At 42.9% G+C, this 23,258-nt stretch overlaps 2 protein-coding genes across 4 annotated transcripts in view; one reads left to right on the forward strand and one right to left on the reverse strand.

Moving 5' to 3' along the window:
• The first annotated feature begins 1,828 nt into the window (after nucleotides 1-1,828).
• cd7al (cd7 antigen-like) lies at nucleotides 1,829-11,700 on the forward strand. The gene is made up of 5 exons (XM_054778459.1): nucleotides 1,829-1,941; nucleotides 2,020-2,376; nucleotides 6,126-6,494; nucleotides 6,774-6,871; nucleotides 7,072-11,700. Exons 1-5 carry the CDS (start codon nucleotides 1,890-1,892, stop codon nucleotides 7,270-7,272), a joined length of 1,077 nt encoding a protein of 358 aa, XP_054634434.1. The 5' UTR covers nucleotides 1,829-1,889; the 3' UTR covers nucleotides 7,273-11,700.
• Nucleotides 8,451-23,258, reverse strand: part of tnrc6c2 (trinucleotide repeat containing adaptor 6C2) — a 44,779-nt gene continuing 29,971 nt past the window's right edge. For all 3 annotated transcript variants that reach the window (XM_054778458.1, XM_054778455.1, XM_054778456.1), the window contains 11 exons: nucleotides 22,294-22,431; nucleotides 21,340-21,459; nucleotides 20,805-20,888; nucleotides 20,310-20,586; nucleotides 19,206-19,370; nucleotides 18,933-19,124; nucleotides 18,704-18,853; nucleotides 18,246-18,464; nucleotides 17,673-17,746; nucleotides 16,007-16,146; nucleotides 8,451-15,678 (listed from right to left, as the gene is read on the reverse strand). In XM_054778458.1, coding sequence (XP_054634433.1) covers nucleotides 15,318-15,678; nucleotides 16,007-16,146; nucleotides 17,673-17,746; nucleotides 18,246-18,464; nucleotides 18,704-18,853; nucleotides 18,933-19,124; nucleotides 19,206-19,370; nucleotides 20,310-20,586; nucleotides 20,805-20,888; nucleotides 21,340-21,459; nucleotides 22,294-22,431 — 1,920 coding nt within the window. In that variant the 3' untranslated portion in view covers nucleotides 8,451-15,317. The remainder of the gene's footprint in view (nucleotides 15,679-16,006; nucleotides 16,147-17,672; nucleotides 17,747-18,245; nucleotides 18,465-18,703; nucleotides 18,854-18,932; nucleotides 19,125-19,205; nucleotides 19,371-20,309; nucleotides 20,587-20,804; nucleotides 20,889-21,339; nucleotides 21,460-22,293; nucleotides 22,432-23,258) is intronic.

Consider the following 23,258-nt stretch of genomic DNA (forward strand, 5'->3'; position numbering starts at 1 on the left):
AAAATGAAACTTTTTATTAAAAGAGAAAAAAAAAGACTGGTTGGGCCACCTAACCCTAACTGCAATCAAGTGTTTGTGATAACTTGCAATGAGTCTCTTACAGCGCTGTGGAGGAATTTTGGACCACTCATCTTTGCAGAATTGTTGTAATTCAGCCACATTGGAGGGTTTTCCAGCATGAAGCGCCTTTTTAAGGTCATGCCACAGCATCGCAATAGGATTCAGGTCAGGACTTTGACGAGGCCACTCCAAAGTCTTCATTTTGGTTTTCCTCAGTCATTCAGAGGTGGACTTGCTGGTGTGTTTTGGATCATTGTGCTGCTGCAGAACCCATGTTTGTTTTAGCTTGAGGTCACCAACAGATGGCCAGACATTCTCCTTCAGGATGTTTTTGGTAGACATCACAATGTAAGGTTCCATTTACCACAGCAAGTCTTCCAGGTCCTGAAGCAGCAAAGCAGCCCCAGACCATCGCACTACCACCACCATGTTTTACTGTTGGTATGATGTTCTTTTTCTGAAATCCGGCGTTACTTTTATGACAGATGTAATGGGACACGCATCTTCTAGAAAGTTAATGTTAATGTCTTAATTTTGTGTTCAGTTGTGTTGTCATTGACTAATATTTAAATTTGTTTGTGGATGGTCCAAAAGAGTGATGTTATTCTCCCTGAAGAAGTCCTTGGTCAAGCGAGCATTGTGAACTACAGCGTTGTCCTGTTGAAAAACCCAGCTGTTACCACACAGACGAGGGCCCTCAGTCATGAGGGATGCCCGCTGCAACATCTGCACGTAAGCAGCCGTTTGACGACCCTGCACCACCTGAAGCTCCAGTGCTCCACTGAATGAAAAAGCACCCCAGATCATGATCTAGGGTGCTTCACTGTGCCGGGTAGAAAACATCTCAGGTGGGATCTCCTTGTCATGCCAGTAACGTTGGAAGCCATCTGGACCGTCAAGGTTACATTTTTTCTCATCAGAGAATAAAACTTTTTTTGATGCTCCCTGGCAAAGTGTAAACAGGCAGTTTTATGGTGTTGAAGGAGATGAGGTCTTTGAATTCCTTTTTTGTTTTTTAAACCCTTTTCCCACAGATGCCGTTTGGTTATTGTGTTGCAGTTGGCACCAGTAAGGGCCTTAATTTGGGTGGAAGACCGCCCTGTGTCTTGATGGACAGCCAATCGGATCCTCTGGCTCAGCGCAGGTGTGATTTTTTTCGGTCTACCACTTTACTTTTTTGTTCCATAATGCTCAGGATCTTTCAAAAAATGTAGAATGACTGTCTTACTGCGCCCAACCTCAGCAGCAATGGCACGCTGCGAGAGGCCTTGCTTATTCAGCTTGACAATCCGACCACGTTCAAAAAGAGAAAGCTTCTTAGCTTTCGCCATCAGGAGGGCATGACAGTGTGAATGCCTGACAAAAAATAAAAATTTTGAGCAGATTTTGGCTTTTATAGCCCGTGGTCTTAAACTTTTGATCAGCTGATAAACAGCCTATTTCAGTTTAATTGTTGTTTTCAATAAATTACTTTTTCAAAATGCTTTTTGTCTCACTCACCCTTCTTGCTTTTGCATATTGTAGCTCTATTAAACCCCCATTAAGATCCAAATGTGCAAAATGCAAATTCTAGCAATTTTTCAACTGGTCTTAAGATTTTGATCAGAGGTGTATATGTTCATATTGGGGTTGAGTTTCTGAAAACTGAGCCATCTTGCACTGTGGGCTAACTAGGGCTTCCTGTTCTGTTCCCCCTTGAGATCAGAAGGTGGAGCTTCGTAGAGTTCCTCCTGATGGCATTTGTGGTCGTGTTCTATGCCCAGTTTGGGTTCTTACATGTGTGTTGTCATGACCTGCAGCTGAGTGACAGTCTTGAGAGTGAAATAAAGATGACTGGGATCCGTCACCTGTGGACTTTGTTGGTGATTGACAGTGTGTTTGGTGAGTTGGACTTCTGTCATTTCTGTGTTGGGATTAATACTTTTTCTTGAACCTGTCTGCTCCTTTTTGTGTGTGTAGTGTGTGGTGACATTCAATTTCTGGAGAGGCAGGAGGGTGAGGGTGTGGTCTTTCCTTGCTCCATCAAGCCCAGGAGCCCCTCACCTTTGGCCTTCTGCTTAAGGCGCACTTGGTTGCATCTCAATGATGTTCTCTTCAAGTACACAAACACGGAGGCACATGTGTACAACGCTCCTGACAAACGGCGTCTGATGGTCAGCGGCGACCCGAGCAGCCACTCCGTGAACGTGACCTTGTCTGACCTGAGAGCCAACGACACCGACCGTTACGTCTGTAAGTTTGTGGTGGAGAACCCGTCTTCTGAGGATGAATACCGACCAGGAGAGACGGAATTCTTCCTCCTTGTCAATAATGATGGTGAGTAGACTTTATCCGTTTATGCAAAACAAAGATGTTTGCGACACCTGCGCTTCCTCACTGGGAGGAGGTTGAAATTTGGCTTTCCTCTCGTTTGATGAAGTTTGATGGTTATTTTGTGCATTGAGAGTATTTAATCTTTGAAGATTTCATTTATATTGGTGTTCCAATACCCGCACGGCGCAACGGTGAAAACCTGTCACTGAGTGGGGATTCCCCCTAAAATTAGGCTTTATCGTTGTTTGTATGTCTTGTTGTATATCTTGATTGATAAACTTTCCCCTTCAATTTGTATTCAATTAATATGCAGACTTAAGCCATGGCCATCGTAAGTGGACAGAAAAAGTGAAGCTTACGTTCAACCCAATCAAACGGAAGGATGCCGACATCATTCTCGAATAAAAGATACGTAGGATGATGACCGTACTGACCTATGAGGGCGCATGTGAAACTTGATCCAAATGTGACCATGCAAAATACACATTTTTGACCCCGAATTACTATACAATTACCGTAATTAACCAATTAATTATGTTCAATATTTAAAGTTAATTAAGCTAAAAAGATGTATGTTTTTTAAGTGTGCAGGAAACAGGTCAAATATCTGAAGGGGTACGCGACTGTAAAGAGTTTGGGAACCACAAACCACGCTCTGTGGAAAGATGAAAACAAGTGGTTGACTTGTCTATGGGTACTGTAGAACTAAAAATGTAAAGTTTAGAAGGGATTTCTTGCAAGTTGTTCTTTTTAATAGTCCATCTATTCATTTTTATATATTTTGTCCTGTTGAAGGTATGCCCAATCACAGGACTGACAAAGGGAGGCTTTTTTTTTTCAATTAATGTACAGACATAAATGAACCCAATATGCTGAACCTTATGAACCTTACCTTATGCTGCAACAGCAGTATATAATAAATAAATAAAGAGATTTCCAAAAATAATAAAAAATATAGCATTAAATGTGTGTAGGGGTGTAGAAGCTGAGTCATGGCCGTCTATGTGAACTTAACAGCTCTGCCCATTGCTTGCTGTTGCATACTCTGCTGCACAACTTTAAAAGTAACAATATGAAAAGTAACATTTTTACCTGAAAAGGGCCTGCATCTTTTAAATGCTGTGGATGCTCTCCTGGATTGTCACCAGGAGAAACCAGCTGCGTCATTGCCATGGCAACGTCATTGCCGTCACATATTGTTTCTCAAACGTTTTTAGATAAGGGTGCAAATAAGCAATTATTGTGAAACCGTAGGGAGGGTGGGTCGTTAGATTACATTAGCTGCTTTGTATAATTGGCACAAGTGCATGCTATTTTTATGGATGAGGCAAAATTAACAAAAAATATGAAAAGCTAAGTAAGTGCAGAAATACAAATTAATTTTCTTCTGTCACTTCCTTTTGTGTGTTTTTTTTTGTCACAAGCAAGACGGACACGCCTGTGAGTGCTAATGGACGGGGGAGTGCACAGTAGGACCCCGCTGCTTGTTGAGAAGAGCGATACGTGTGCTCATGTTAGTCTCCAATAGTGGCCAAAGAAACGAGAAAAGTTGCTATATTTCGTAAGGATGCTCCGATCGAATGGCCACGGATCAGTATTGGCCGATTTCTGCGAAAAAGCACGTGATCGGCATATGCTTTCAGTGTTGATCACAAAAGCCAGTCACCTGTGGCTAGCACTATTGCAGTCCGTGGCGATCCCTTTGTGCATGTCGTGTCTTGCCCTAACTAACGCCTTGGGCAGCGTCCTGCTCCCAATTTCCTTCACACTGCGCAGGCGTGCCGAAGCAAAACAAACATGTATGCCGTGCGGAACTTACCTGCCAACACATTCCATGGAAACTATCTTGCGGGGTAGCACGTTAAAAAGCGTTAATGCTACCTGGAAGTCCTGCTAGAGATCCATCAATGTACTCCATCCATCCATCTTCTATGCCGCTTATCCTCACTAGGGTTGCGGGTATGCTGGAGCCTATCCCAGCTGACTTCGGGCGAGAGGCGGGGTACACCCTGGACTGGTCGCCATCAATGTACTCTCACATCCAAAGTCCCCTTAAAGAAGGCATCTCATCCTCCTGTTTCACGAGTGATACACTGTACAGTGGTGTGAAAAAGTGCTTTCCCGATTCCTTATTTTTTTGCATGTTTGTCACATAAATGTTTCAGATCATCAAACAAATTTAAATATCAGTCAACGACAACACAACTGAACACACAATACAGTTTTTGAAATGAAAGTTTTTATTTTGAAGGGAGAAAAAAAATCCAAACCTACATGGTCCTGTGTGAAAAAGTGATTTCCCCCTAAACCTAATAATTAGTTGGGCCACTCTTGGCAGCAACAACTGCAATCAAACGTGCAATAAGTCTCTTACTGAGCTGTGGAGGAATTTTGGCCCACTCACCCCACATTGGAGGGTTTTCCAGCATGTTACGCCTTTTTAAGGTCATGCCACAGCATCTCAATAGGATTCAGGTCAGGACTTTGACGAGGCCACTCCAAAGTCTTCATTTTGTTTTTCTTCAGTCATTCAGAGGTGGACTTGCTGGTGTGTTTTGGATTATTGTCCTGCTGCAGAACCCAAGTTGGTTTAAGCTGGAGGTCACCAACAGATGGCCGGACATTCTCCTTCAGTATTTTTTGGTAGACAGCAGAATTCATGATTCCATTTATCACAGCAAGCCTTCCAGGTCGTGAAGCAGCAAAACAGCCCCAGACCATCACACTACCACCACCATATTTTACTGTTGGTATGATGTTCTTTTTCTGAAATGCGTTGTTACTTTTATGCCAGATGTAATGGGACACGCACCTTCCAAAAAGCTCAACTTTTGTCTCGTATTTTCCCAAAGGTCAAGATGTTATCTGGCAAATTTGAGACGAATATGTTTTTGTCTACATTAGGTGATTTTATGGTTCCTTTCTTCATATCATAGAGCCAATAGCTGGGCTGTAGCCAGGAATTCTGGGCCCCATGGAAACATTAACGTTGAATTATTCATTTTTTTATTAGTAATTGCCTATTTTTTGGTTCCATGGCAGTTAGGGGACCTTGGAATTGTCCAGACTTTTCCCCCTTTAAACCCATGGCCAATAGCACTTCTCATGAATAAAGAGAAAAATATCTAATTAATCCATGTGATCGGTATCAGGATCGGAAGATTTCACTCATGGATGATCGGTACGGGAATCTGCAGCATAACACCCAATCGGAACATCCCTAATATTTGGTGGTATTTGCTTTTTTGACACAGAGAATCTAGAAAGGTCTGAATACTTGCTAAATATAACAACAGAGTTTCTAAGTTGGTAGCGCTGATCCTTCCTGCTACGTGTTCTTTTTCCTCTGACGGACCGGGTGTGTTCAGAGGCAAACTTACGATGCCATCCACTGTACAGAGTTGGAACAACTACCTACATTCACACAGCCCGTTATGTGTTTATGAGCAAGGGCGAACAGATCTGTTTGTGGAAGCCTGAATTTATTTGTGGTGGGCCCCGAAAAGTTACTCTGAAGTGCATATCATGATAACATGTACACAGTGAATATGTCTCATTAGGAGTAGGAAGAAGCAGATTTGCTTTAATGCTACCTTTTCAAGATGGCCCAAGTCTAATGCACTGCATTGTGTGTATTTTTTCAGGTCATTGTGACTTGTTGTCTTGCTAACAATGATGTCATGTCACGTGTGTTGCTACCTCTACATGCACCAGGTCATTGTCTAAGCTTTTATTCCCCCTCCCCTCTTGAGACACCTCCAATGGATGGGTGGACATAGGGCAGTTAGAAGTGTGCACCGGGGGCTCGGCCGTCATCCCCTGTCTCCCCCCTCACGGCGAGGACCTGCCAGTGGAGGGTGTGAGCCTGACGCGGCAACGGGGACGAGGTCCCGTGGAGCTGCTGTACCACTCCAAGCACCACCACCGTAATGGACCACCCTCCTCCTCACGCTTCCAACTGTCGTCGGCCCCTGGCCCCGGTGGCTTCACGTACAACCTCACCCTGCGCCAGCTGCAGCCAGAGGACGGTGGCTTGTACAGCTGCCAGCTCCTCCTGCGCGGCCGCCATGACAGTAGCACCTCACTAGACAGGCGAAGAGCCGTCTTTGTTTCCGTGGAAGGTAGGTGCTGGCCTCACAGCGGGGAGCCCATCGCCACACTGCTCCCCAATGAACAACCTCTAACATCTTTCATCTTGTTTCTCTGCCTCATGGTGATTTCTTTCTTTTTTTTTAACAAGACATCTTAACACTTACTCATTGCACAACTGCTTCTTCACAGTAACTAGGAAGGAAGTGGCCTCGGTGGCTTCTGCAATTCCACTGAACTCTTTGTATTTTAACTGCCGTTTTTCCTTCCTCAGAGGACTCAGTGCTTTTTGTTTGTTTTTGTCGCCGCAGGTCAGTGCAGCTGCTCCAGCTACAGCACCCTGTTGTATGCGCTGACCTCCTCCGTGGTGGTCCTTGTCGTTCTCCTCGCATCGTTGCTGCTCTACCAAGTAAGTCAGTCCAGCAAAGCACCTGCTTGTTGAGGGCGTGCTCCCACTTCCTCTTGCGACTTAACCGCGCAAGTTTCACAACAGCTTTACGTGTCTCACAAGGAAGGTAGTGAACTTTATGTGTGACAACACCCATGAGGATTTGATTTCACATTGGCAGGAAACTCACATTTTTGTGCATCTCACTGATTTGTTTGCAGAAGAAAACATGCGGTGGCAGCAGCGGCTCCAAGCCGCGCCCTCCGGCGCCCATCTACGAGGAAATGGTCGGCGTGCAGCCCCTCAGCGGCAAGCTGGCGCCTCAGCATCTGGAGGAGCCGAGCGAGTACGGAAACTGCCGGGTGAAGAAACCCTGCCCAGAAAACCATTACGAAACACCCATTGGGGGCCTCAGGAAGTAGTATTAGAATGAATAATATAATATATAATATTAGACTTTGTCTTTGTCATTGGACTGCTGCTAGTTTGCATCTGCATTTTCCGTCTACAGTGGAACCTCGGTTTTCATCATTCATTCATTCCCAAAGGTTCCACAAACATCAAAACGTACGAAAACTGAGGCAATTTTTCCCATAGGAAATAATGTAAATCCAACGAATATTTTTTGGTCTCTGGAATAGATTAACAACAAAATACATTTTATAGAGAATAATTAAAGTTTTCCATGCAGAAAACAATGGAAAATAGCTAGAAATGATAATGATAATGATATAAATGATTTTTGTTGATGCAGACTTCCTGTACATCCTGGCAACATTGAATTTAAGAATGTTTGTCATCTTTATCGAATCGTTGGCACTCGCAACTTTTTGGGCCCCAACGGCAGGTTATTTAGCAGCCGCACTCATTTTTTTCAAAATGCATGGACAATGAGTCTGCAACCCCTACGATGCTTTGTTTGGGCGCTTGAGTTCACGGAATGATACAGTACAGGACAAACCAAGTAGTTAAGTGCAATAGTGTACGAAAAGCAAGGCCAAATTTCCAAGAAAATGTCGGAACGAAAACCGGGGTGGTTTGACTGTACTTCTTTGCCAGGGGAATAAATTGTTCAGCCAAGTTCTGTAGCGATACACACACGCAGATGACAAAACGCTTGCAATTCTCATTTTGCTTCTGTCTGATGATGGACTCAACGAGGGATTTTCCAAGTCAGAAAATATGATACAGTTGTGACTTCCCCTACTCCCACCAGAAAAACATATTTTTTGGAGCGTTCAGTATTTTTTGGGGCGTTTTATGCTGTGCTCATTTCCGCTCGATGAACCGCAGCTTCCCAGTGCCGGCAGCACTCATGCAGCCACGTGATGCTATCACCAACATGCTTGACTGTAGGCAAGACACAATTATCTTGCTACTCTTGTGTTGCCAGCTATTAAGACAGTAATGACTGTGTGGATAGGGAATGTATACAAGCCGTACACGGACCTCTCTAAATAAGTTTCATTTCTGTAGTTTGTCCCTTGCTAGCTGCTGAAATGTAAGGGGTGCACAGTTCTCACTTTTGTGAGATATCGTATTGTACTAGTATGTTCTCCTGAAGAAAGGTAAACCAGAAAAAGAACACGACAAAATCAAGTAACAGCCAAGAAATTTTGTACTTTAATATAATCCGAAATAAGCTCCATAAAGCCACATGGAAACTTTTTTTTTTTTTTCGGTGCATGTCCTTAACAATCACATTCTATGAGGAGGAAAAGGAACAACATTAAAAGCCACAACTTTGTTTTTCAGTTACAGACATTTTTTTTTTCCCATTGTTTTTTTTTTCTTTTCTTTTCAAAGTAAAGGCAAAGGCAAAGTACCCACATAACCCCCCTCCCTCCCTCCCCTTAAAAAAAACCTTCGAGCCTTATTAAAATCATGGGCTTCTTCTCAGTAGGACCCACAGTGCTTCAGCAGAAGGACAAGCGCTCATTGGTTAAGAAGGGTTACACAGCATGGTGATGTAAGGGCTTGCTAAAACATGACACGCAAATGAGAACATCGTTAGCGCAAGACACAAAAAGAAGAATAAGAAGCCGACATCAAACCCTGAACCCCAAGGACTTGCCCCTCCCACTTTGTGCATAGATCATGATCCATTTAAAAACCAGCTGTTGACACGGAGAGATGATTGACAACTAACGTTCTGCACAGGCGCGCGCACACAAAGCAAAAAACAAAGCATACAAATGCATTTTCATGTCATGGTTTGAAAATGTAAAGCAATATATGTCTACTTCAGATTTCACATGTAAAGCACTTTCTTTTCTCTTTCAATTCAAAACTGATTTTCAGTCTTATTTGGTAAATATTTATGTAAGTTGCTACAAAACATTTCTTGTTGTCTTTCCAACTCAAAAACAAAAAACACTTATCAGCGCTTGTTGCTTCATCGTGAAGAAATGGAGGAGTTGTGATGTTGGAACCCTGGCCTTCCTGAGACAAAAATCCATGAATCTTTTACAAGTGTGCAAGATAGTGACCAAACATAATCGCAAACACACACGCACACACACAGAAAGAGATCATGTGTCAACAACTTGAAAAAGGACAACAACACTGATCAATCCCAGAGTACTGAAAGTAGCATAAATCTTCATTTTGCAAGGTTTTCATGTCCATATTTGATGGAAGAGGATATTTTCACTTTCTTTTATTAAATACAACATTCCTGTCGTAGATTCCTATTGGCTCCAAAGTCTGACAAAGGAAATGCTTGTAAACGACCAGTGGCTTTTGCAGAAGAAAAACACAAACCATAGGCACCTCTGAAATGACCCCACCTCCTTTTCCATTGCTGTTGAAGCTAACAGGGAACACGAGTCCTTCTACACCTAGCTATGGCCACACGTCTTTGTCTTTATTTTTAACCTTTTTTTGTTGGTTTTTATAATTTTTTTGTTGTTTTTACATTGGAACAAAATGGTGCAATACTCATTGATAATCCTGCATTGGGATTATTCCACAATAAAAGCCACTATAAGGTCAATAAACTTTTTTACAGATAGAATGAAAACAAAAAATCCATTAAGTCCTTGAGTAAACATGTACACATGAATTGTCACCGTCTCCCCTCCGTACTTTTATCTTCGATTAGCTGAGTGAGGGAAACAAGACACTCAGTGCAACATTAGAAGATGACTGACACACACACACACACATACACACACACACACTTCCAAGCACACACACATTTAGATGACACTTGCATTTTTTTTCCCAAAAGATTTGTAACTTAATGCAATACATTGCCATCCTCTCAGCGTAGCTGTCAGACGAGAGAATTACTGACTTCACATTACTTTATTGACACTCTTACCAAGGATGAGTGGGGCCACACTTGAAGAATAAAGAATAAAGTTATAAATTATGGGGGAAAAAGTCAGAATTGAATGAGAGTTAATTGGTAATCTCAAGAGAATAAAGCCAATTACGAGAAAGTCATGGGAAATCACTTTTTTCAAGAAAAAAAAGGTAATCTTACAAGAACAATAGTCACTACCTTAAAATTATAAATCACAAAACTTTTTTTTTTTGTTGTTGTTACACGCACCCCGCCCTCGAAAATATACTCGTACACTGACTTGTGAAAATGTGACGTTTGCTTGTGTTTTCACGGTTTTCACACATTTGACCAAAAATACAATCTTTATCTTGTAAAGTTGGATCCATATAGAGAGTTGCGACACGTCGAGTCGAAAAAGTACGGTCACGTGACTCGTGGAGCCATCTTGGGGCCAAATTTGCGTTTGCCTTTTCTTTACAGTATTCTTGTTTGTTCCCCAAAAATGCCGGGTTGTTGTGCATTTGGATGCACAAATAGACATGCCAAGGGTTTCAAGCTTTACACATTCCCTTCAGATGTCAACAGACGGACAATTTGGGAAAATAAAATCAACCGTTTGGGCTGGAAGCCGAAGTCGTCTTCAAAGCTGTGCGAGGTCGGCTCTGTACATGTTGAAATTTTTTATGTCACAATGTTTTACAAACTTGACAGAGCCACCTGGGGCGATGTTACTAAGTTTAAGGCATCTCTTGATGAGCTTGGCACGTTTTGGAGAGAGTGTGTTTACCTAAATATTGTGTTCTACTTAATTGTTTTGATATAAGAAAGTAGCCTAAACGTAAAATATACTATAAAAAAACGAAACAACAAGGCAGTCATGGATGTTTAGAGTTAAGAATGATCCTTGTGTAAATCACCTCTGGTTGCAAATAAAGTCATCCATGATCTTGAGCAAACTTATAAAAGTGCATTCATTTTGACATCTGTTGACATTGAATGCATCGTGAAATTCTGCTTTTTATTCCATTTACAGTTGAAATCAAATGTTGAAGTTAATGCAACTGTTCCATATTCAACAGAATTCATATTTCTTTTTAATGTGGACTGAATTTGCTAATTTAATAAGCAGTTGGCAAAGCATTCATGCATGATGTCCATAACAGTTCAACAATGTTTTCATGCATGTCAAATTATACCATATTACACATTGGAAAATATAGATCTATAAATAATTAGAAAACAGACATTTTGCATGCGTCCCTTTGTGCAGAGACATTGCAATTTAGATGCATTGTCGTACTGTGCACGCAAGCCGCGCGCTTGAATTGGCCCCAACATGGCGGCGTAATCTCAGTTGTCCTAACTCTCTATATGAAGGGATCCAGCTAAAGGTACGTTCTCAAAAAAGATTAGACTTTTCCCATATTTGTTTCAAAAAGAGAACGGCCTACTTTATATTAGAGGCTATTTTTAGATAATTTTTTTTTATGTGCATCTTGCATGACGCTTTTAAAATTTCAAAAGAATTTATTTTAATAAAACAACCTGACACGCATATTTGGCTTTGATTTTGTCTAAACTCACTTTGCTTAAAAAATATCGGGATATACAGTACACAGTATCGGGATATTCAACCTAAATATATCAGGATATGCCTTTTGGTCCATATCGCCCAGCTCTAATTAAATATATATGGATTTTTATTAAATTAAAGTTTTTTTGTTTAAAAAAAAAAATGTAAACGTAGTTCCAGTTCCAACTTTTTTTTCTTGTAAGATTAGGATTTTTTCCCCTTTTTATTCTTTTTTTCTTTTCAGTGTGACCCTCTTTCCTTTGTATTCCATCGATTCAAGTAAATTCAAGATTTTTTTTGATATGTGATTCTTTTAAGGAAATGCTCAAAGCTGGGGGGAATTAATCATGCCTGGCTTTAAAAAAACAAAAAACACACATACAGTACACTTGCTTTGACGCACTGCATCGTGTCAATAAAAAGCAAAATGTGCAGAATTTCAACCTCCGGCTTTCGTACGATCAAGTATCAGTTTACAATTACATCGTTTCCTTCGCATATTTGCGGGGGGCAAAAAAAAAAAACCCAGCAACATATTGCTCATCTTCAGTTGACACAAACAAGTTAAGATTAGAGAGGCTACAATCCGAGGCGTGTTGCTATTGAGATGTACTGCTATGTCGAGAGCGTGGTGAGGAGAGCCTCTCAGTGCTGGTGCAGCATTTTTGAAAGCCTCTTTTGACTTTCTCCACTTGGTACTCCTCGGCTATTGGGTCTGTCTGAGCTTGGATCAAGGCAGTTACAGAAACAGGCAATAGTGATTTTTGCTTGTGTGCTGCAGGACTGCACGTCCTGAAAAGGTAGCCTTTGTCCCCTTTTTCTTCTTGACTTTTTTTTTTTTTTTTTTTTTTTAAGACTCTGTACGTCTCCATCTGGTTGCCCTGTGAGTGAGGCTGATACAGTGGGCCCCCCTGAGCCATTTTTGGCTGTGTGGAAATGTACAGTTCAAATCAGTGGGCCGGCTTTGAGCAGGACATCAACATAAAAAGGAGATGAATGAAAAGAAAAGGCAGCCTGGTCGCTGGTCTACTTCTTCATGGTGTTAGTAGACGTGTTCCATCAGAGACCTTTCAGCTAGAAGTGCAGAGCTTTAACATATCATAGAACTTTGTTTTTTCCCCATTTACATTTTTCCTTTAAGATTTTTTGTCAAGTTTCATAAAAATGATGTTAATGTGTTATTTTTTTGTGTTTTTTTTGGTTTTAAAAAAATATGTACCCGGGATTACCCATCAACTGTGCACTGTAGCAAACTGGAACCTCACCCGTCCAATGCTAGGTTAGGTTTGTCCCACAAAAGCATAAAAAACAAAAAACAAACTCAGTCATTTCAGGGGTGTGATGCCCCCCCACCCTCGGACACAAGTGCTCTCTATACGACACAGCTTGTTGAAGTTGGCACAGTACATTGGCTTCTTTTTTACGCCAGGAAAAAGTGAGGTGTGTGAGTACATTGTAAAGATGGCGCTCTCACAGTAGAAACAAACGACAGGCGTGGAGAGCTGCATCATTGCGGTGGTGTCTGCCCCCCCCCCAACCCTGAGATCAAGTTTGGACACAAGTGTCGTCGATCAAGTGTTCCGACTAAAAGTCAGCCAGCAACAGTGTTTTGGAGAAGTGTTGGCCATTGTGAAGTGCACAGTAGGGGTGGAGGGGGGGGAGTGCTTGTAAAAGGGCCTCTCGTCTTTTGCATAGAAACTGGTACAAGGGCCCACTAGAGGAGGGGGGGGCTATATGATGTGGCTGCTGATGAAGGGGAGGGGGTCGCGGGGGGTGTGGTAGCGTAGCAGCTAGGCAATGGGAGCAGCTTGGACCAAAACAAATAGAACAAGAAACAACCTGGACTGGAAGTAGTAGAGAATACTGTCCAACACAATCAAAAGTCTGTAGTATTGATCCTAGCGTTGCATTCAATACCCAGCACGAGCGCACGAGTGTTTTCTGCATATGAACAGTGAAGGGCTACGTCAGAATGTAGCATGTCAACACGACAACACAATAAAACAAACTAAATCCAGAAATATGACTATTAAATCTTCCAGCTAAAGTGATTTTTGTGTTTTTAAGAACAGATGAGTCAGGGGAGGTGGGCAGGGCCACAGCAGAGGCAGGTGGGCGGTGGTTATTGCCAGACTGAGCCCAGTAGAGGAAGTGCGGCTGCTGCTGCTGTGGTGACCCGAGGTGGGACAGAAGGGGACAGGCGTGGACCACAGTAGAGAGGCACTCAGTGGACTACCTGACTCCCGCGCCCCCTTCCCCAGCCCCGCCGTTTGTGGAGACAATGCAGGTCTCCAATGAGAGCAAGGCTTTGAAACATTTGGAGTAACAGTGATATTCACTTTGATATTGTTCATAGGTGACAATTCACTTGTGTTCCCTTTGTCCAAGAAGAGCTGTCTTGATTTATTGGATTGAAGCCATTAGCTCCTCATAAGTGCTATGATAAAAACCCTTTCAAAAGGTCTTTCCTGTGTTGATCCAGAACCGAGGAACACTCGAAAGGTCTACTGCATTAGGAGAACCAACATCCGCTCCCCTGCCTTTTTATTTGGTATTGTGCCAGATACCCAGAGGCGTCCAATCCCGCTGTGGATCAAGTCTGTTCTGGGTGCGGCACGCATTGAGGAAACGTCTTCCTCTTTGCAGGGTTTTCCCGACTGCTCAAAAAGAAGGGCGGGGGGACCGGCGCTCTGGAGGGAATCCAAGTTTTGGGGGATAAGGTCTTTCAAGTTCCAATAACAATCGAATACACAGAAAAACGACCAGCTGCGTGTGGACGGCCAGAAAGTTCTCCGGTGTATATTGCACAATGTAAACCGTCATCTAAAAGGTGGAATTGCGTCCTCCTCCCCCACCAATCCAGACACAGTCAGCCTGAAGAGGAGTAGAAAAAGTCAACAAAGCACCAGTAAGAACTGGAGGTGACCAATCCTGTCAGTGATTTGGTGCCACTCTACTCAGTCGTGCACAGAGCTTATAAATAGGGACAGACATCAACAATGAACAGCTGTCAGCGGCGTCCACAAGACAAACTGAACAATCCGAAGACCGGGGGCTGGGGGCCACAGTTAAAGAGAGTTGGTCACCAGCCGTGTCGCGTCGCTCACGCTGGCTCAAGAGGTCAAACTGTGCAAGATTCCATCACGTACTTCACAAAGTCCACAAAGAAAAGGAAAGGCGGCTTGGGAAGGACCTGGGCCGGAGAGCACTTAAGGCTAATTAGTGCTGAGAAAGAAAGGTAACTAGTAAAGGTCATTCAACCACGTCATTGGCCATGGTGCATGCTGGGAATGCTCGCTTTGTTTGGGTTGATTTTCATTCTTCATGGAGGGAAAGGTAGGTGGCAGCTTTGATTGCTTCTCCTAAAAAAGGGTTTCTTTGTTTTATGTCAGTTTATTTGTTTTTCATGTTGCAAAAATAAAAGACTGGGGTCTACGGTCCATGTGGGAGAACCCTCAGCCTTCTGCTTCACAATTCACAGTTCCACAAAGTTCCAAAATGGTGCTGATTATCTCCACATGATTCGCTTGGGTTTTGCTCCTGTTCCTACGAGCCCTCCTCCACCCTGCGTGTGGTTAGTGGTGGTGGGCTCTGGCATCCTCCTACATGGACTCCCCACTCAGCAGGTCTCCAGGTAGCAGAGTGTTAATTGGGGTGGGGCTCCCGATCACGCGGGCGTCCTCTCCACTCGGAGGCCCCCACAGGCTGGAGTACTGGGGGACCCCTCCCCAAAGAAGGTCGCCGCCGCTGGACTTGCCTCCTCCGCCGCCGCCTCCACTGCTGCTCCACTGACCAATGGAGTGGGATGGCGCTGCCCCGCCCATTCGATTCTGATTGGTTCCCGAGTTAGCATGCCAGCTGGTGGTGTTGTTTGAGGCCAGCGACTGGCCTTGTGCAAAGAAGCGGTTCACCTCCTCCTCGCCGGCAAACTCCGCCAGGATGGTGGTGTTACCTAGCACGCACCTGACACAGGAAGCACAACATGGTCAGTAAGATAGTGCAGGAAAACGTGCAAGCAACTGCACTCTAAATCAATCAACACAAAAAGCATACATTCGATCTGTCTGCATCTTAAATGCATATAAACTGAATATTAACATAATGGCAACAAGTATACTTTCCAGTGGTACCTCGGTTTTTTGTTATTTTTTTATGTGACTACAATGACTTAGGTTGATGTCAAGAAGGGAAACCCTTATTAGACCCCACAAGAACCCTCAGAACACACAGACACATTTTCAGTGCAGTGAAGGGACGCTGAAGGGATGCAAGGGGAACTGCTGACACATACATGTGCAGAGACTTCTGGGCTTTGGCAGCCTCGTCCTTGGAGCTGTAGCGCACCACGGCGTTCCCTTGGGTCAGGTTGAGGTGGAATGTGATCAAGGGGCCGTGTTGCATGCACAGGGTTCGCAGAGTGGAACCGTCAATCTGCAAAATACACAGAAGAGGCCAGTTACTCAACATTTCCTACAAGCTGTGGTTTATTAACTTTGTTCTTTTTGTTCATTTTTATTAAAGTCATTTATGAGGAAAATATACTTTTCTGTCATTAAATGAACTCTTAAGAAGTCATTTAAATATCCTCACTCATTCACCCTAAAAAAAATGTCAAGTTTCCCACATTGTTGTAATTACCGTAAATTCTGGTGTATAAGCCACCCCCACTAAATTTAGAGGAAAAAGAGGATTTGTTCTTATATAAGCTGCACCAATGTATAAGCTGCACGTGTCCACATCATACAATGGCATATCGTGGCAGGCACGAGTCTGTGAGGACCAGTCAGCTCTCTATTTGATAGAAGACAATCATGAACTATGAAAAAACTCACGACGAGCTTGTCAACCCATTGGAAATTGCAGGAGGTCATTACTCAATATAAGAGTCTGACTCACGGTTTCACCTTACAACATTAAAGTCATCACACAGCAACTAATACTCAAACGTTATACCTCTGAAATATAGAAACAAGTATCAATACAAGTTTCATATGGGAAAAAACCCCCAACATTTTAAAGTTTTCCCATAATGCATTTTGGCTGAGAAAACCATTTCATTGGAGGAGGATAGAAAATGGTGCTGCAATACTGATTCTGTCTACCAGAGGGAGCGAGAGAACCCGGAGCCCTAAGCAAAAGAGAGGGAAGGTGACGTCATTGTGCGCCCCAATAAATGAGTTACTCAGACGGAATGCCTTATGGGAAAACTTTAAAATGTTGTTGTTTTTTTTTTAACTGATATTGGGACATGTTTGTATATTTGCATATACACCTTTTGAGTATTAATTGCTGTGTGATGAATTTAGTGCTGTTAGTAAACTGTTCTCTGAACTATGACACCGTGAGTCTATTATGTTGTTATAGTGCTATATATACACTGACCTACACTGACTTCCGACAACTTTTGGGTGTGTGTCAAGAGTGACACACTATCATTTCAGCAGCAAGGCATCCTTGCAGACATGTTTCTGTATGCTTTGAATGGGAAAAAGTAGCACCATCTGGTGGACAAATATGAACATTAAAATCTGACTGCCAATAGGCCAAATTCAACTCTTTATATTGGATTTCGTTGGTTTATATGAGGACAAATAAATATGAGATCAAAAATGGTATTTTCAATGGGATGCTCCAAATGTGTTGGTTTTTAAGGGTTATATATGGAAGGGCGATGACAATTCTAAAATTCTATAGTCATTTAACACAACCAAAATGGTTTGAAAATTACAGAATGGAACAAAATGTCCCTAGGATATCAACCTCACTGATTGGCTGGAAGAAATCACATGATTCTCCTGCCTTCCAGTGAGGCTGTGGCATCTGTTTTGACTTGGTTTACCAAATATGGTTCCTTGCCTAAGAAAGTACTACATACAGTACCAGTAGAAAGTTTGGCCACACCTTCTAATGCTATCAATAACCAAATAAATGTAGAATATGAAAAGGAGCCTTCTTACTTGAGGTGTGAGATTCCTGAGCACCAGCCAGCTGCTAGACCTGTTGGAGCTGTCTGTACTCCAGGTTGTTCCCTCTGTTGTAAACAGACACTATTCAATGCTCAACTCGGAAAGAAGAAACATGTAGACACACACAAACGCCACATTTTGTAAGAATTAATTGGATAAAAGGCATGATTCGGAGCATTCATCTGATCATTTGCTACGAAAACATGTTTTTCGAAGACACATACTAACCAACAAGACTTCCTCTCTTCACACTGTATGAATTTAGGCCAACTGACATCAAACCAGTTGAGATAAACAATGTTTTCTAAGAGCCGGTAAACCTCAGGATGGCAGTTCAACAGGGTGTGTTTGTTAAGATGGTGAGTATCTGTAAGGGAGCAAGTTGTAAGGGAGTTTTCCCTTGAAGTTAGTTGAGTGAGTTGAGTTCTTTCCTGAACCTCACTATCACTTGGTCTTTTTGAACGCATGTGTGATTTTACACCTGCTCCATGTGTAAAGTGCCCTGACATAACCTTAATGTGACTAGAACTACAATGAAAAGAAAGTGAGTATATTTGTGCTCACCAGAGGAGTAGGAGCCACTCCAGCCTTGGACCAGGCCGAGTGAGTTCCCTCCCCAGGTGGAGGATGGCAGCTTGGTGTTGGTGAGGCCTGGAGGAGGGCGGGAAGGGGCAGTGGAGCCGCGTGGACCTTGAGGGACTTTCCACAGCTCATGGGTGAGGGAGCCTTGGTTCTGGGAGACGGGTCCTGAAGACCAGGTGGACTTCACATCAGACAGTTTACCTTCAACAGTGACAGACATGTAATATTTAGATGAAGCAACTAATAATAGTGTCTACTTTGGAACTCTTGCTGAATTCCTATGAAAGCACACAGACACAAAGACTGTAAACTGAAAGCAACGTGTGGCAAGTTTTTTTAATGGCTTCTATTAAAATGTCCAGATGTTTAATGAAAAAGTAACATGAGGCTGAAACTATGACAACACAAAACAGTCTTTTCAGCTCATCTAGTGTGCATACCTCCATTCCTGTCACGCAGCAGGTATCTGTTGACATCATGGATGTTGGTGTTGATAGTGGGACCGCTGGGGACACTGCCAGGGGTCATATTAGGGTCATTCTCAGGGTCAATGTTCTGAAGGCCCTTCCATGGCACACCTGGGCAGAATTCTGAGGAAGCGAAAGTAAAGTGCTGAGTAACTATGTAATCAAGGATCATTCATTGCTATTCATTCCCATGTGTCCCAACCTGGAGGCCAGTTAATGTTGGTCCCGTTGGTGATCTTTTCATTGGGATTCTTCCCTTGGCCCCAGCTGTCTGGGGGCACCAAGGGGCTGGCAGGCGACTCTGAGTTGGACATCAGACTGTATGGACTGTAGGAGTCCTCCAATTGGTGTGGCTTCCCAGTGGGGCCCAGAGTCGAGGCAGCAGATATGGCACCTAAAATAAGGCAAAACACATATTGAGTTCATTCTTTACTGAATGTACTTTATTTCAAAGGTTGTTGAATGCCTAACTCACCGTGTTTGTTGAGGTTGTTCTCCAAGTTTGAGGTGTTGCCACCGAGGTTGTCCATGGCGTTGGAGTGTGTCCATTGGGACAAGCGGGACTGGGGCTGAGGGGGCTCCTTCAGGGACAGACCCCCGACCTCGATGCAGTTTACATTCATGTTTGGATTCAGTCCAGCTGCACACAAGACACAAGAACTGAGACTCTGTTAACAGCTCAGGAGAAAAGCCCACACAGATGCAATGTGCAGAAAATGGCAGATCATAACCTGGAGGTCTATATCGGTGGTTCTTAATTGGTCTGGTATTATGACCCACCACTACCCCTCGGCGGCGACCCAAATTGTTGATATTTTTAACTACAACTTCTTAAATATCTTCTATTTAAAGAGCTGGTTTGCAACAATTACACAACTGCATACAGCGTGCTTACTTTCTAACCTGTTGCAAGCATTATATCCTGGCTGCTTCCTGCTCAGGAACATACTTTTTTTATCCAAAATTTATTTGAACAAAAAACGTGTCTAACAGTTTTCAGTACATGGTCATTACTATTATTATTATTATTATTATTTTTTGGCAAGACCAACGGCCCACTGAAAATGTCTCCAGTTGAGAATCACTGGTCTACACTGTACTGCAACTAAATAAATACAGTATTTCCTGTGCTCAATGACCGCTAAGTGCATCATTCACTCAATAAAAGTTGGGGTTAGTTTTTTAGAGATTGGGTTTGGGGTTGTGGTTAGTAAAAGATACATTTTTATTTGTTGAAAAATTCTGAAAATGGATTTCTACAAATAACTACCTCCTCTCTAATAGATGCTTTAGATCCAATTCAAGTTTGAGTAAATACATTCAATGTTGGCCGCAGTCTGAGGAAATGTGATATTTAAATATGGTTGTGTTTTGAATAGGCTGTTGCTGAGCAACAAGTCCTTTATCCACAGTAATTACGCCCATTTATTGTTCATTTTTATTGGCAGTAAGAAGCACGAGTTAACAGCTATTATATCAACCCTTCCACCTGCTGTTACCATGGTTACCAATAATGATGCCAGATAAACCAAAAGAATAATGAAGCGCGGAATGTGTGTTATTACTTATTAAGTCTTACAAAGAGGGTAGGTGCTGTAGGCATTGGGCGAGGACAGCGGCTCTTTGGTGTGCAGTGTGTCGGCCAGGCCCGGGGCCTGATGAGGACCTGTGAAAGGGTCCAGGGTTGATTTGCCGGATCCGGGGCCTCCGGTGGGGCCGTGCAGACCAGCGGAAGAAGAAGAGAAGGAGGCAGAATGAGAGGGTAGTTGCTGCTGCTGCTTCATCAGCAGCGCCTGGTAGAGCTGACGCTGGTGCTGCTGGATCTGCTGTTGCATGTTGGTGATTGTGCGTGCGACCTGGGGGAGGAGGGGAGCAGAGCAAAAATACTGTGAATGAGGAAATTGTACACACAAACAACCTTTGAGCAACGACTGGTGTCACACTAATGTTATCACGGTATCAAATAAATATTCTGTTATTTGCATGTGGTCATGCGGTCTTGCTGCAGTTAGTCACATTTACCATCATAGGACTTTGTGAGTGGGAAGGTGCAATGTTGTGACTGTTGACTCACTTGCTGCTCTTGCTGTCGAATGGGGCCGGAAACATTGCGTTGCGCCTGCATCATCTGCTGCTGAATTTGTAAACGCTGGTATGCCTGAAAAAAAGGGAACCAAGAGTATTGGTTTTAAATTTTGTTAATTTTTATGAAGTGTCAAATGAATGGGAGTGACTGGGGGAGAGTACCCAGTGTGCCAAAAAATGTCTGAAAATATTAGTGTCAAATGAATGGGAGTCAATGAGTGTTTTGGCCAACCAGTTAAAAACGCACCAGGGTTTTTACCTGGAAATTTGGCATTTACTCATGTAAATGCCAAATTTCCTGGTTGAACAAAACACCTTCCGCATGATTTAGGAAACCCAGTTTTCAGAAACGCTGACCGGGAGAAAGACCGAGAAAAGCAGCATTTTATGGTCGCTTCTGAGGCACTGAAACACGGACCTGACCCTGGGTCGGGCCCCTCACCCCGGTTCTCGGGAATATTGTTGGTGGTATTACAACCACAGAAACACATGAAAGGAATACTTCTTCAGAGGGAGCAACTCACCATTTGCAGTTGCTGAAGTTGATACAACAGGGTCATTTGCTGAGGGTTTATTGGTGAGGTTAAAAGTGCAGGGTTCAGACCAATGTTTTTTGCTGCAAACTGCAAGAGTTGTGCTTGGACCTGCAAAAGTAAGGACCACAAAACAGATGTTTTGACTAACAACAAGTAAAAAAAAAACATCCGTGATGTTTGTTCATAGCATCAGTTTGGATTGACACTGTCAGACAGTAATAATTTTGGAATTTCCTTTGGTTGCGTCGTTCTGACGTCTTGTGGTTATGTCGTGCTCCCGTAAATTATTTGAAAAGTTTATTTTTGGTGCGTAAACACTGGACTTGCTTGAGAACTAATTTCAGCGCATGCAGCGGATGAATACATGCTGCAAGGATGCAGTGTGCACTCATCTTGCGCACAACGGATAAATACAGTGTGTGTATAATTCAAAAGCTATGCGGAGTGAATAACAGCGCTTATTAATAAACTCTGAGCACTTCATTATGTCTCCCAAACCTACAGTACCGGTAGGCTCTTTTGGTGTAAATGCACCAAAGAACAGAAAAGCCAAGGAAGTGAAAATGAACATGAAAGGTACAGAGAGAGGAGAAACACCCACCAATATTGACAGCACTTTTGGTATTAAATGTTCCATTATCATGACCATCATTAAGGATAACGATTGTATCCTTCAGCATGTTCAAGCATCCTCTGAAAGTGACAGTAATAATTACGCAGAGCAGCGGTCTCATTATTGTTTTATTTGTTCTTTTGCCTCTTCTACTTCCTCCTCCCAAAAAGCTAAGGAATTGTTCTATACTTTTTTTCATTTCATTATTGTATTTAATCTTTTTATTCATTATTTTATTTTATATGGCCTTCATGTGTTATGTGTTATGTGTAAAGTGTGAGTGACTTAGGAGTTAATGTAGGTATAATAATGAATGCGTATCTGTGTACCTGAGGGGAGAGAAACTGAGGCACTTGAGCACGTAGACTAGGCTGGGAGGAGCTCAGAGGTGGCACTGGTGGCTGAGGAGGCTGCTGCATGGCCCGGCTTTGTGCTGCCCCACTGCTGCCAAACATTCCACTGGGTATCTAAAGGATCAGACAAAGATTTTACTCCTTCCAATCATCCACTATTATTTTAATTAGCAAGGATACTTCGCTTATGTGCGTGTAAAACTTTTAGACATTCATTCTGACAAATTGCCAGAATTAATCACCCATTACTCAAAGTGGACAAAAATTAAGGAAATCGTCTATGGACATTACATATTCATGAAAAGGGGACAGTGGGAAGGAATGGCCAACCCAGAAACATAACACTTCACGCAATGGCTGTCACTGACGCAGAGCGACAAAAATACAATTCACTGTCCAGTGAATACACTGTACTTGGCATCAACCAGTTCGTAGCTATCTGATGTTTTGGTTTGTAATGGCCCAAATAAGTTGCTCAAAGGCAGCTGCCACTCTGATTCCAAACACAAAGGACAAAGAGTTAATCTGATCTGGCAGTGATACTTGATATACAGTGGTCCCTTATTTATCCATCCATCCATTTTCCCTGCCAATTATCCTCATTAGGGTCGCGGGGGTATGCACACTCACATTCATATCTATGGACAATTTAGAGTCGCCAATTAACCCAACATGCATGTTTTTGGAATGGGGGAGAAAACCCACGCACGTACGGGGTGAACAAAAACTCCAAACATACATGCCGAAGAGGAGATTCTAACCCAGGTCTTCCCAATCTCCTGACTGTGTGGCCCACATGCTAACCACTCAGCCACCGTGCAACCCCCCTCATTTGTCACCAATCGTTAATCGGTTCCAGACCCAACCGCGATAAGTGAATTCCCGCAAATTAGGATACAGTATTAATAAATTCAATATTTTCCTAGTTATGGCATTGAAAA

The sequence above is a fragment of the Dunckerocampus dactyliophorus genome, chromosome 6 (genome assembly GCF_027744805.1).
Source record: "Dunckerocampus dactyliophorus isolate RoL2022-P2 chromosome 6, RoL_Ddac_1.1, whole genome shotgun sequence".
In the NCBI taxonomy this organism is placed as follows: Eukaryota; Metazoa; Chordata; class Actinopteri; order Syngnathiformes; family Syngnathidae; genus Dunckerocampus; species Dunckerocampus dactyliophorus.